Source organism: Dipodomys merriami, unplaced genomic scaffold, assembly GCF_024711535.1.
Source record: "Dipodomys merriami isolate MVZ:Mamm:240054 unplaced genomic scaffold, mDipMer1.0.p SCAF_146, whole genome shotgun sequence".
Lineage (NCBI taxonomy): Eukaryota > Metazoa > Chordata > Mammalia > Rodentia > Heteromyidae > Dipodomys > Dipodomys merriami.
The window spans coordinates 1,115,487-1,129,788 of NW_027202782.1; the positions used below are offsets into that span (position 1 = coordinate 1,115,487).

Genomic DNA, 14,302 nt, shown 5'->3' on the forward strand with positions numbered 1-14,302 from the left:
AAATAGTGAAAGCACACCTATAATCTTAGCTTCTCAGGAGGCTGAGATGTGAGGATGAACATTCAAAACCAGCCAGGGCAGGAAAGTCCAGGAGAGTCTAATCTCCAGTGAATCAGTAAAAAAGCCAAAAGTGGAACTGTGGTTCAAGTCGTAGAATACCAGACTTGAGCAAAAAAGTGAAAGGACAGTGCCCAGGCCTTGAGTTCAAGCATCAGTACTGGCTTACATGCCTCCTCCCACATATACACAAGATAAAAGAAAATAATGACCCAGGTGTTGGTGGCTCATGACTATAATCCTAGCTACTCAGGAGTCTGAGATCTGAAGATCACAGTTCAAAGCCAGTCCAAGCAGGAAAGTCTGTGAGACTCTTCTCTCCAATTACCCACCAGAAAAGCAGAAGTGGTACTGTGGCTGAAAGTGGTAGAGCACTAGCCTTGAGCAAAAGAACTCAGGGACAGCCACCCAGGCCTGAGTTCAAGCCCTATGACCACCCCTTCCCCCCCCCAAAAAAAGAAAAGAATGAAATAGGACAAGTGAGAGAGATTGAACTAACTAAAGGAAGTTTGGATGGTCGGGATAACAGTACTGCAAGCAAAGTGAGGCAGGTGAGGAGCCAAAGATAGAGTTGGGAGAGTGGGCCTTGTGGAGCTGAGAAGATGCAGTGTGAGGAGAAGCAGAGAGGTGAACAGAAGCCAGGAGTCCATGTGCCGCAGAAGTCAAGGGAGGATAGTACATCAGGTGGGAACACCCAGCATTGAGTGCCTGTGACAGGCTGGGGTGCCAGGGCCCTCTGCCAAGGACAGCAGGTGTATGACTCCTAGATTCATGTTAGTATTCATAATGTCCCTTCTCTGAACCAAACTGGGTGGTGCTATGGCTAAAGTGAGTCCCAAAGCTCACATGCTTGGAACCTAATCCCTGTGCAATAATGCAGATGAGTGGGATGATTTAGAGACTAGGCGGGTTCTACTTGTCTCATGCTCTTCTGCTTCCCACCAGGAGATAGCACAATATGAAGGCTCTCAGTCTCAGACTTCCCAGCTTCCAAAACAGAACTACAAGAAATCAATCCCTATTCTGTAAAAACTATCCTGTCTCAGATATTCTGTTACAGCTGCACAGAAGAGTCTAAGGCACATAAATGCTTGTATTTTTTTTCCTTTTCTCATTGCTGTGACAAAATACCAGACACCAATTAAAGGAGGAAAGATTTCTTTTCACTCAACAGTTTCAGAAATTTTGATCCATTATGGTGAGGAGGGCAATGCAAAGCAATTTAAATCATGTGGCCAGGAAGCAGAGAAAAGGAGAATACAGGGAAAGATACAGACCCACTTCCTCCAACTAGCCTCACATCCTTACCAGTTCCCAACAAGGCCATCATATTATGAAGCATTCAAGGAATTAACCCATCCATTAGGTCAAGTTCCTCCTGACCTAATAAATCATCTCTGGAAATGCTCTCGCAGACACATACAGAGGCATATTTATTGATACTGTAGGGGTTTCTTAATCAAGTTGATAATGAAGGTTGGCCATCACATTGTCCTAGGTAGGACCAGGACTGAGAAATGTCCAGTGTGTATAAATGGCAGACTGCTATGGGAAAAGTTATTCAACATCATCAATCCTTAGGGAAATGAAAATCAAAACCGCAATGAGATTACCATTTTGTATGGTTATTAGAAAAAAGACAAGAAATAACAAGTGCTAGAGAGAATGTGGAGAAAAGAGAACACTTCTACACTGTGATGACATGTACATTGTTGCAGCCACTATGAAAATGACCCATAAGTTCCTCAAAAACTTAAAAATAGAACTGCAATGTGATGCAGAAATCTCACTGCTGGATCTACTTGAGGTAAATGAAGTCAGCACCATTCCACCATGATATCTGCATTCTTACATTCATTACAGCAGTGTTTACCATAGTCAAGATATGGAATCAATGTAAGTGTCCATCTACAAAGGAATGGATTAAAGAATGGTATAAAACAATGGAATATTGTTTGGCTTTATAAAAGAAGGAAAGTTTGCTGGGGGAGATGGGAAGGGATGGGAAGGGGAAACAAAGGAGGAGGCAACAATGCTTGATAAGAAATGTACTCATTACCTTGCCCATGTAATTGTAACCCCTCTGTACGGTATTTTCACAATAATAATAATAGTAATAGTAATAGTAATAGTAATAAAACAGAAAAGAAAAGCTCAATGACAACACCCAAGCCCTGAGTTTAAGCTCCAGGACAAAAAATAAAAGTATCAACATTGCAACAATGACAAGTGATCAAGTTTAGAGGGGAGTGTACAGCATGATGAGTACAGTTAATAGTACTCTATCATGTACTGGATATTTGTAGAGAGTAGATTTCAAGGACTTTCTACAACACACAGCACTAATGAGAGACTCACTCTGTGAGTGATAGACAGGAGTCAGGCTGCAGTGTGAGAGAATGTGAGACCATGAGCATGAACTTGTCTTCCAAGAGCCAGCTACCAGGGGGCAGATGTGGGGCTCTGGCAGGAAGGATAGACAGAGCTGAGGGAGAGTCGTCTACCAGATCCCTGTTGTGGAATTGAACGAGCTGATGCATTTGATGAGAAAAAGGTAAATATTGGATAAGATGGCTGTCAATGTGTCATCTGAAGAAGGAAAGCCCTGAGGATGGGTATGGGATAATGCCATAACTTGAAAATGGTGCGTAGACAGAATGTTTGTGTCCCATCTCCCAGCTAGACTCAGGAATTGAAACTCCAATCCTCAATGGGGCTATATTTGGAGAAAGAGCCTCTCATGAGGAAATTAAAGCTAAATAACATTATAGAAGCCTGATCCTAAAGGATTCATGCCTTTACAAGAAACAGATCCCAGCAATTCTCTTGTCACACTACTCAGAGGTGCTCACGGGAAAGGCTGGCGAGGACAGAGCGACTGCCTATCAGCCAGAAAGCCATCCATTGAGTCCTCAACAGAAACTAGCCCCTGCTAAACCTTGATCTAGACTTCCAGTCTTCAGAACTAAGAGAACATAAGCCTGTATTGTTTAAGCTAGTCTATGGCATTTTGTTATGACAGCCCAGCTGCTCAGGATGGATGGGAAGGAAGAGAATGGAGAAGACAATGTAGACACATCCATCAGGGCAGGTTGTTGATTAGAGGAAGTTTATCCATAGTTCTTTGATTCTCAGGAAATGAGAGGAAATTCCATTTGCTGCAAATGAGCATACAAGTGGCAGGTCAGGAATGTGAAAAGACAGGTAGCCACCAGGCACACCTCAGAGAGCCATGTGCCCAGAATAGTCTCATTTCCTCAAGTTTGCACAGTACTGAGCAGCCTTGTGTTTATAATAAAAACAGCATAGATAGGATTTGAGTGTTGTGGGTGTACCTTGGGCTGAAGGACATCCCCAAGCCTGGGTGAATGTCAGTGAGAGAACTCCCAGCATTCTAAAGGGATGGAGGCTGGTAGCCACCGGCGGGGCCACTGGAGGGGGTGGCCATACTCATGGAGCTCTAATCTTAGGGAATACACTTTCAAAAAGGTATTCTTAGCCCGGTCCAGTGACTCAAGCCTATAATCATAGTTATTCGAGAGGTGAAGATCCAGAGATCACTGTTCAACATTAGCCCAGATGTACAGAAGTTTGCAAGACTCCATCTCAATCAGTGGCTGGACACAGTGGTGCACATCTGTCACTCAAGCAACAGAAAGAAGCACAAATAATAGAACTGTAGTCTAGGCTATTTCAGGGAATACATGAAGGCTCTGTCTTGATAATAACCTGTATACAAAGACTGGGAGCTTGGATCAAGTGGTAGACTGCCTGCTTAGAAAGCATGGAGGCTTGACTTCTCTTAAAGTGACAAAAGACCCAGGAAAATCAACTTACAAAGAAGAAAGATTTATTTTGGCTCAAAGATCCAGAGATTTCACTCTACAGTCACTTGACCTTGCTGCTTTGGGCCTATAGCAGCACAGCACATGCTGGTGGGAGCCTATGGCAGAGGAGGCTGAATAATATCTCATGGTAGCTAAGGGGAAGGGGCTGGGATTCCAATATTCCCTTCAAAGTTTTCTCTCCGTGACCTCATTCCTCTCATTTGACCCCCAATTCTTAACGATTTCTCCATGCCCAAGTGCCACAAGCTGGAGACTATACCTTCAACACACTGGGCCTTTGCAGGACATTCAAGATGCAAATTATAGCAATCTGTTTCCATCTTTGGACTCAGATTCCCTGTCACCAACACCACTGCTCCAAATCTAACATGTAACAAATTCCTGATGATGTATCTCCTCAATGTTCAAGATTGTGGCTCTACCTACTCAGGGGCGATTTTGTCTTCTGCCCACAGAATATTTGGCCATGTCTACAGACATTTTCTATTATCACAACTTTGGAGAGAGTCTTCTGACTTCTAGTGGATGGAGGCCCATGGATGCTATGAGGCCTTGTACAGTGCATAGGACAAACTCTTCCCCCAACAGAGAATTGTTTAGCTCAATTGTCAACATTTTCAAAGTTAAGACAAATATGCTTGAAGGAAAACTGCCCATTTGAGTTCAAACTTAATGAGTTCAATGGGGTGAGTGTGGCAGTTTGCATGAAGCTATGGATTAAAAGGCCGTGGGCGACTCTTTTTTCTATTGCATGCACATTTGTGTACAATTTGAAAGAATGATTGCCTTCAGGTATGGTCCTTCATTACTTGTTGCTGTGGGCCACAGTTTAACACAGTTTCCATGGATGCAATCATCATTTCACTCATCTATCATTCATTCAAAGTTTCTTTTTCTTTATTTAATTTTTTATTGTTATTATAAAGGTGATGTACAAAGGTTACATTACATGAGTCAGGTAAAGAGTACATTTCTTTTTTCTTTTTCTTGTCTTTTCTTCCTTTCTTTCTTCTTTCTTTCTTTTGTTGGTCATGGGGTTTGAACTCAGAGCCTGGGTACTGTCTCTGAGCTCTTTCACTCAAGGCTAGTGCTCTACCACTTTGAGCCACAGTGCTACTTCTGGCTTTCTGGTGGTTAATTGGAGTTAAGAGTCTCATGGACTAACCTCCCCAGGCTGGCTTTGAACCTTGATCCTCAGATCTCAGCCTCCTGAATAGCTAGGATTACAGGCATGAGCCACCAGCGTCCAGCAAGAGTGCATTTCTTTTTGGACAACATCACCCTTTGCACCACTATCTCCCAGTTTTTCCCCTCCCAATCTCCCAGTTTTTCTCTCCTATTCTCACCCAGTCACTGTCTAGTGAATACCACTGCTGCATTTGTGTACCCTTTACCCCTCCATTTCTGTTCCCTGCCTTACCCACCTAAAGACAGATAAACAAATAAGACAAAAAGAAAAGACAAGAAAAACAAAACCAAAAAAGCTCTCTTGTTTCCATTTCCTGGAGTTCATTTCAATAAATATTATTTTATATGATCAGATGCACATAGACATTGCCATTTCTGTGTGCCTCTCTAAGCGTATCTTCTTTTGATCTCACTGTGTGTGAATGCCTCAAATCCTGTATAATTTATCATGTCCCCATGTATTTTAGGTCTAGCTTACCCATATGAGAGAAACAGGCACCATTTGTCTCTGAAGCTCAGAGTTTCTTATGGAAGTCATCAGAATACTTCACCTCCTTTTGCCATTACTGTATTTTGGTGTTCACTTGAACAGAACCCTCTGACATCTCCAAGTATGGAGAAGCAGAAATGTGAGGGAGAGAAATAAGTGACTTGATATCTATCCCTGCAAGTAGGCAGATGCCTATGGTCTCCTTCAACAGGACACCAAATAAATTTTTAAAAATCTTTGATAGCATCAAGATTCAGTATTTGGCTGTGTATAAGTAGCTCACACTCACAAGGCTGAATTCTAAGGATCACAGTTTGAAGTCAGTCCCAGGAGAAAAGTCTATGTGACTCTTATCTCCAATTAACCAGTAAAAAGCCAGAAGTGGAGGCATGGCTCAAGCAGTAGAACACCAGTCTGAGTGAAAAAGCCAAGTGAGAGTATAAGGCTCTGAATACACACACACACACACACACACACACACACACACACACACACACACACACACACACACACACACATTTAATATCTTACCATCCAGAATCACAGAATGAAGCATCCAGAAGGAAACCACAGCTTCAGCAGCTGAGGAATACTTCAACCAAACTATCAATGCTGCTGTAAATCTATTAAAGGAGTTTGCTACCATGAAGTCTGAAGACACATGCCCACAGGTCAAACCCCATAAAATAACATGGAGAGCTGTCCCCCAACAATACAATATAATACATAAGTATATGAAATATATAAGATCATATAGTTCAGGTTATATCATTATATAGTCATATGGTTCAGATACTAACACACTTATCATCCATGAGCATGTAAGTACCTAAGTATATGATAAGTAAATAAAAGGAACCTGACAAGCAGAGCTAGTCAAAGCTCTCATGCTGAATTGTTGATGTCAGAGATGTCCTCTCTGTGTGTCTCAATCTGCTCATTTATAATATGAGAGAATCAAACCATACTACAATGAAGCATCCTTCTAAAACACAGTGACAACTTGAGCTAAGCAAACTCATTTTCCCCTGTACTTCCTGAGTCCCCTTGGCATAGAAACACAAGTTCAACCTGAGTTCTGAAGCCTAGGAATGAGTAAGAGAGTCTTAAGATTACTGTAAATACCTAAGAAGAAGGCTGGGAGGTACCTAGGGAAGGAGCTATTGCTCCTCCCCCTCTAGCCATAGAATAACACACTGTATACAAATACAAAGCTGTATTTGGCCTTGAACCAGCCCAGCATCTTGCATAGTGCAGGAAGTTCAGACTAAAGAGTGTGTGTTCGTACTCTAACACCTTGCAAAACAGCCCTGCCACTGATGAGAAGAGGCTTTTGGGTACTGTGGGAGCTGGGCTTGAGCCCCCAAAGTGCACCTTTCCAAGCTATGGCTGTGGAATGCCTTGGAGCTGCAGAAAGAGGGGCAACCATGAGTGTCCGCAAGCTCATTATCCAGGAGCAACTTTTTTCCTTAAGATCAAACTGGGGCAGGCTAAGGGCAAACACAGCTGCCAGGTAACAGGAAGAACTTGCCCAGGATAGACTTGGAAGACTCAAAATTGGCTCCCCAAGCACTTTTTCCTGAAGGCTGCTCAAAAGAATGCAGAACTTGGGGACCAGTTTGGAATGCGAATGGGATGAGATGGGTCTGGTTCTGAGGTGAGATGCCGCCTCCCACCCAGCCTTGACCCCTTCCCTGTTCCTTCCATCCTACCAGTCTTGTGTAGCAAGCACAAAGCCCAGGGGAAGCCCAGCATTCCTGACTTCCTATGGGAAAGAAAGACAAATCACCCACCCTGTGACCTCTTTTCTCTTCCAGTCTCTTCCTGGTTTGTGGGGAACAGCTTCTCCCAGGAGCCCACAGACATACACATGCAGACATCAGGAAGACAAATCCCACAGGAGCGGGGGTGGGGACTTGCACACTGTCCCATCAGAGACCCAGACGCTCAGCCAGAGCTCTCTGAGATTTCCCCATCTGCAGCCCCGTGCGTGCGTGTGAAAATGTCAAGACTTGGGGACAGACGGATGTGAGTCCCCAAGCTCTTTTTCGGACAAGAAGCAAGATCCACATCGCTACCACCACCATCACCCCTCTTTGGATCCTTAGGCTTCTTTGTCTGCACACGACAAGGGTGACACGAGAGTGATTCGGAGGTTTCAATGAAACCCTGGAGGGCCGGGGTGCCCAGCACGCTAGGCGCTGCCAGGGATGGCTCCACAGTTTCCGTCCATGAGGGACCCAGAGGCGCAGCTGGAGGAAGAGCAGAGGCAGAGGGCAAAGCATCTACCCCAGAGCTGCCTCCGCCCGGTGCCCCTGGTGCCCACGATGGCTTTTCCCCCTTTGAGGTCCCCCCCACCCCTATTCCCCGCAAGGAGCTGATAGAGATCACTGTTGAGGGCAGAGCGGGACTCTCCTCTGCGGAATTTCTGCGCTCCCCAACCAATCCACCCCATCCCGCATAGGATCCTAAAGGAGCGAGACCCTTGGGCACCAGTCCGGGGAAGGTGTGGGACTCACCGTGCGTGCGGCGCCGGAGAGCAGCACCAGTAGCAGCACCGGCACCCGCAGCGGCGGCGGGCAGGGGCGCATGGTGCGCCTCGCTCCTCCCCGACGGTCGCTCGCTTCTACGCTCTGCCTGCACTGTAATTCAGCGTCCAGCGCGGCACCCCAGGCTCTGGGCGGCCCCCGATCCCCGAGCAGCCATAGCTAGACACCCCCCGACCCGCTGAGGTCTTCAAACGGCAGTACTTCCCGGACCAGGTGCTATGGTAAGGACTCAGCTCGGTCTGCGCGCCGCCACCCAGTCCCCTATGGGGGTGATGAGGGGGGGAGGCGGAGGCAGAGGCGGAGCTGGCAGGGAAGTGGGGGTGAGGGCCCTGGAGAGGACAACAAACATCAGGCGCTGCCCAGCCTTCAGGGCTGCAACCCCTACCCCCACCCCGAAGTTCACAAGAGCATTTCCTTGGCTCTGGATCCTAGGGACCCAAGCCACAGCAGCTCGCGGGGTCCAGAGCAGCTTATTTATTTCAAGATAGGGTCTCCACTTAGCCTAGAGCTGACCTCGAATTCATGATCCTCCAAGATGCTGGGATTACAGAAAGGTGTGGGCCACCTGTTTGAGCCTCAGTATCCATTCACGTTCCTAATAATGTATCGAATGCAACCTAATCGGTAACCGAAAGACCCAGGGACTCAGTAAGCGCCCACCCACTGTGTGTGTTCTCACCGGGAGGGGGTGGTGTGGGGTGTGACAACGACCTTGAACTTGCTGATTTCCACTTTGCCTTTCTTCATCATTCAAGTTACACTCACTTATTCCAGAAATTTCCTGTCACCTACCCTCCATACCAGGAAGCCTTTGGTGATCAGGTGAGATCAAGAGGGTCTCGGTATACCCAGGCATTTTGGAGCTGTGCCTATGAAGAATTACCAGTGAAGCTCAGTGACACTTGTTTTCCCTGGGACGCTCTGTAGTAAATACCAGGCAGATATTCGCCTAGCCTGCTTAGCCTGCATGCCTCTCGGTGTTCCCTTATCCCGGAAGTTTGCTCTTACCTCCTTAGTGCAAGGTCCCCCAAATGGCTTTTCTTTTATTGGAGGCGGGGGGGGGGGTGCTGGGACCTTCCTATGTGAGTGTTCCACCACTTAAACCACTCTTCTAGCCCTTTGTGCATTAGTTATTTTTTGAATAGGGTCTCCCATTTTTACCCAGTGACTCCCATCCTAAAGTTAAACGCTTCTCTTAGCTAGGATGACAGGTCCACACCACTGGTGCTGCGTATTTCATTGGTTGAGAAGGAGTCTCACCAACTTCCCCCCCCCCCCCCCCCCCGGCTGGCCAGGAACCATGATCCCCACCTCTCCACCACCCAAGTAGCAAGGATTATAGGCATGAACCACCATGCCTGGATCTTGTAGATCCTTTTTTTTTCTGTCTCGCTCTGATGTCCACTCCCTTCCCTCTTGCCTCTCCACGTTTCTGCCCTCTCTCCTAGGCTCTTTGAGTACATCAGCTCATCAAATTCCCCCAGGTGATGTCCACCAAAAGGAGTGTGGAGGATGGCGGAAGACCCACTACGTGGCTGCCTGCTTGTAACTTGGACCCAGAGCTTAGCGCTTGAGCCTTGTAAGGGGTCTCTGATCAGGCTGTTAAGCAGTGGTATTAAAGTGGCTCCTCAGCAGCCTTCCTTCCCAGAAGAAATTTGTTAAGTAAGGTTGGAAAATCGCTGCAGAAATGGAGGGCTGATTTTGGAGCATCCTCATAAACACCATCTTAAAATGGGAACACAACAGGTGTTGGATCACATTTGGAGAACTGGCATGAGTTCCGCCCTCCTCTCTCCTGCTTTTGACAGTCTCCTTCCTACAAAGAACTACTGTGGGTCAGACTGTGATGGATGGTGAAGTGTTATACTGAACAGCAACCATCCCTAGATGGCACTACTTGATGAAGATAAGATTATGGAAGAACAAATGGGACCATAAATACTGCGATGCCCTTGGGAGGTAAGAAATCTTCTAAGCTTCATTATAACCCTACAAAGAGGGGGCATCTCTGTGATCTTAATTTCCTACATTGGCTTCTAATCTCTTTCTCTTAATCCCACTACACAGGAAAGTCATAGCCATCAGAACACTATTAAGTCACTAGGTTCTCCTAACAGTATTTTAAATATTATCCAGGGATGGGAGTATTTATGTCAGTTTTAGGGTGAATTTCTCCAGTGGCTTTATGTAGACACTCTAGAGAGGTAGACAGTAAAGGTAAGTACAAAAATTGAATTAAAAATGTTCTTGGTACCAAAAGGGTAAGACATCTTTGCTCCTTTCCTTTTGCCTTCAATATATTTTTAGGAGACATACACCCCAGATGTGTCTCTTTTAAGAGAATCTTAAGATGTGAATCTTATCTTAAGATATGTGACTCTTTTACAATTTCTTATCAGTTGTGCATGCTCAGAGGGCCATTCCCCTTGAGAGCATCTCCTTAAAATGTGGGTAGAGAAGGAGGGTTTATAAGGACAAGTTTGATGTTTACCATTTATGAAATGGGTTCATTCTTTGTTGAGAGGATTCACCATTGGCTTGAGATATTACCTCTTTCTCTCTCCTTCCCCCCTCTCTCTGTCTAAATTATGTTGCTCTTTTTATTTTCCGACAGCAATAAACCCTTGTTGGAGAACTAATGTTCACTGAGCACCTGCTCAGTTCTGGATGCTGTGCTAAGATGATAGAGGTCTGAGAAGTTGTCTTGGCAACCTCAGCTCCATACACAAAGTCCACATGGTAGCATTCTACCCCTTGGAAGCCCCAGTGTCACCACATAATAAATCAACCTTTTATTATTTATTGTATTTGTGAACAACAGCAGAATGTAAAGTGGGTCACATCTCAAATTGTAGTAAATCTTACGAGAACACACAATAAAAGCTTAGTGGATCCATACATCTGTTGACTCCTGTCAGTCCACATGCATGCAGTTCAAATGCATATGAATAACAACAATTGTATAAAAATTTGTCTTACAAGTTCCTTGACAATTGTTGTTTCTGCCTGTTCATCTTCCATTTCTCCTTCTGATATAAGACCTGTCCCTGCTCCACTTTCATGTCACAGGAGAAGGAAAGTTTTTGGTTGGGGCTTTCATAAGGAGTCCAGACCTGGGCAATGAGAGTCACCATGTACCAATCAACTAATCACATTGATTGGCTCCGGAATGAGTATATGACTGACCCTGAACCAATAGGAGTGGCACCAGCAAACCCTGTGTGTTACCATTACCACCAAACTAATAGCAAAGATGGTGATCTTTTCCATGGCATGCGGAGATCTTGCTGAGAATAAAGCTATCTTGCACTGAAAATAGGTGGAGAGAGGCGAAACCTGAACATTAACATCCACCATCTCAATATAGTCAAGCTGAAGCCTGTCACCCCCACTTCTTTTCTCTCTGTCTGCCTGTCTGTCTGTCTACCTGTCTGTCTTTTTGTTGTCTGTCTGTCTGTCTGTCTGTCTGTCTGTCTGTCTGTCTGTCTGTCTGTCTGCCTCTCTCTCTCTCTCTCTCTCTCTCTCTCTCTCTCTCTCTCTCTCTCTCTCTCACACACACACACACACACACACACACACACACACACACGCACACACACACACTTTAACAATTTCCATCCTATGACTGGAATTGCTTCTGAGGAAGGAAGGCTTCCTTTAGGAAATGCTATCTGCATTTCTGGGACTAGTTTGGGATAGTGGGAGGAAGGAGAGCACTGGGAAGGGAGATATTGGTTCTTTTGGGTGTTTGAGTCTAAGGTCTTCATCAAATGACCACGCAAGTGGTGCTCTGCCCCTTTGGGAATGGAATAAACCACACACGAGACCAGCCCATCCTTGAATGTCAGCTTTCCTGAGAGCAGAGCTAATGTATTATTGATGAGCCATAAATAATGGGGTAAGTGATTTGCTATTCAGTCCTGAAGTACAAAGGTGTAACACTGACATTTTAATGAGGTTTTTATGGCCCAAGCTTACTGTTTATACTCTGAAAACATGGAAAGCTTTCTCAAGAAAGTTCCCCTTTACTTTTCATATTTTCCTCCTCTATTTGTCAGCATCCTTTTAAATACAGATATGAAACATTATAGTTAAAACAGCAAATAAAAAGAAACAAAACTTTATCTGAAGAACAGTGTTGCTTACAAGGGCTTATCTTCACTGGACAAAGCATAGAAAAATCAGGTGTACGCTAGTCTCCCAGAAGTTTCCCCCATTCCTTCCCGGTCAGACATTTGACATAAAGCAAAGGATGGATTCAAGTCCTGACTTAGCTACCCATTAACCTTGTGATCTTGGTCAAGTTACTTGAGTTCACTCAGCCTCAGTTTCCTCATTTGTGTAATAGGGAAATTAATATTCCTCTTTTAGCATTAGCATGAAGTTGAGAATAATTCAATACACTTAAGTTGTTGGCCACAAACCTTGTTCAGGCTCCCACCTGACAGTAACCATGTGGCACTAACTAAAAAAGATGGTTTTCTCCAGTGGAAGCCGGGAGTTGGAATACACTTTCCTTATACTTTTTCATGTCTGACTTCTTATCCCAGAAATACACTTTTGTGTGTGTGTCAGCCCTGGGGCTTGAAATCAGGGCCTTGAGCTCCCTTGGCTTTTTTGTTCAAGGCTGGTACCATTTGAGCCACAGCTCTACTTCCATCTTTTTGTTGGTTAGTGGAGATAAGAGTTTAATGAGCTGTTTAACAAAATGAATACCAAGAAGTAGAAATGTGTTTTGAGGGGAGAAAGGGGAGAGGCACACAAATGGAGGGAGGGAAGAAGAGTGAGCAAATGCAGTCATAAATTCAGTTTACATTATATAAAATGAATTATGTAACAAGGATAGAGACAGAAGGGGGAAATGGGGGAGAACAAAGGAAGGAGGAATATTAATCAAGATGCTCTGTTCTCATTCGTTAACTTGTGGAACTGTAACTTCTTTATATAACTAATTTATACTAAAAGTTTTTAAAGAAAAGAATCTCATGGACTTTTCTGGCCCAGGCTGGCTTCCAGTCATGATCCTCAGATTTCGACTTCCTATTTAGCTAGGATTACAGGCATGAGCACCAGCACCAGGCAAACTATTTTTATTTTTATATTATTGTTTCAAGTGACCTGGTTGGAAATAATTTGTTACGAAATAATAGTCAGCACAGCATGTTTAATATTTTTATTAGCTCACTCTAGTTATATGAGGAGTCTGTTGTAATATTTCCTTACAAGTACACAATGTATCCTATCAACCTCATCCCATCTATTGATTTCCCCATTCCACTCTCTCCTTCCTAAAACAATTTCCTTGTTCTATTTTCATACATGCTAACAGCTGCTTCAGCCATATTCATTCCCATTCACCTCTTTGTTAGCCTTCCCTCTCCCATCGTCCTCAACAGAGCCTGTTCCACTTTGCTGTCCATCATTTTTCCATTTTTTAATGTGTGTTAATTACACCAAGAGGTTCCACTATGGGGTTTCAGACATACATGTACTAAACTAGATTCTCAAATTAGTAATTTCTCTACTAGTTTCCCAAACCCCTACTGATCAACGTATTTCATTGATTCTTTTTGTGTGTGTGTGTTCAGGTCCTGGGGCTTGAACTCGAGACCTAAGCACTGTCAATGAGCAATTTTGCAAGGCTAGCACTCTACCACTTGAGTCATAGCTCCACTTCCAGCTTTGTGTGTATATGTGTGTGTGCACACACTTGACTGTAGATACGTGTTTTATAAACTTTCCTGCTTGTGCTAGCTTTGAAAGCATTTTGGTTCTCAGCTCCTGAGTAGCTAGGATTACAGGCATGAACAACTGGTGTTCTGCTCATTAAGCCTTCTGTTTTGTTTTTGTTTTTCGTCAGTTGTGGGGCTTGAACTCTGGGCTTGGGCGCTGTCCCTGCACTCTTCAGCTCAAGGCGAGCGCTCTACTCCTTGAGCCACAGCACCACTTCCGGTTTTCTAGTGGTTTATTGGAGATAAGAATCTCACGGACTTTCCTGCCTGGGCTGGCTTTGAACCATGATCCTTAGATCTCAGCCTCCTGAGTAAGCTAGGATTACAGGCGTGAGCCATGGGCGCCCGGCTTCATTAAGCCTTCTGATAGCATAGGTTTTTTTTATTCTGTAAAACAAAAACAATCAACAACACAGCCAAATGACAAGCTGTGAAAAA

The 14,302-nt window shown here is 44.6% G+C and overlaps 1 protein-coding gene across 4 annotated transcripts in view; it reads right to left on the reverse strand.

The window, feature by feature from the left end:
- Window positions 1-8,360, reverse strand: part of Sctr (secretin receptor) — a 70,111-nt gene extending 61,751 nt beyond the window's left edge. For all 4 annotated transcript variants that reach the window (XR_011371784.1, XM_070021858.1, XM_070021857.1 and 1 more), the window contains exon 1: window positions 8,103-8,360. Coding sequence is in view for 3 of the 4 variants with exons in the window: in XM_070021858.1 (XP_069877959.1) it covers window positions 8,103-8,174 (72 nt within the window). In the remaining variant the exon portion in view is untranslated. The remainder of the gene's footprint in view (window positions 1-8,102) is intronic.
- Between the last annotated feature and the right edge of the window lie 5,942 nt (window positions 8,361-14,302).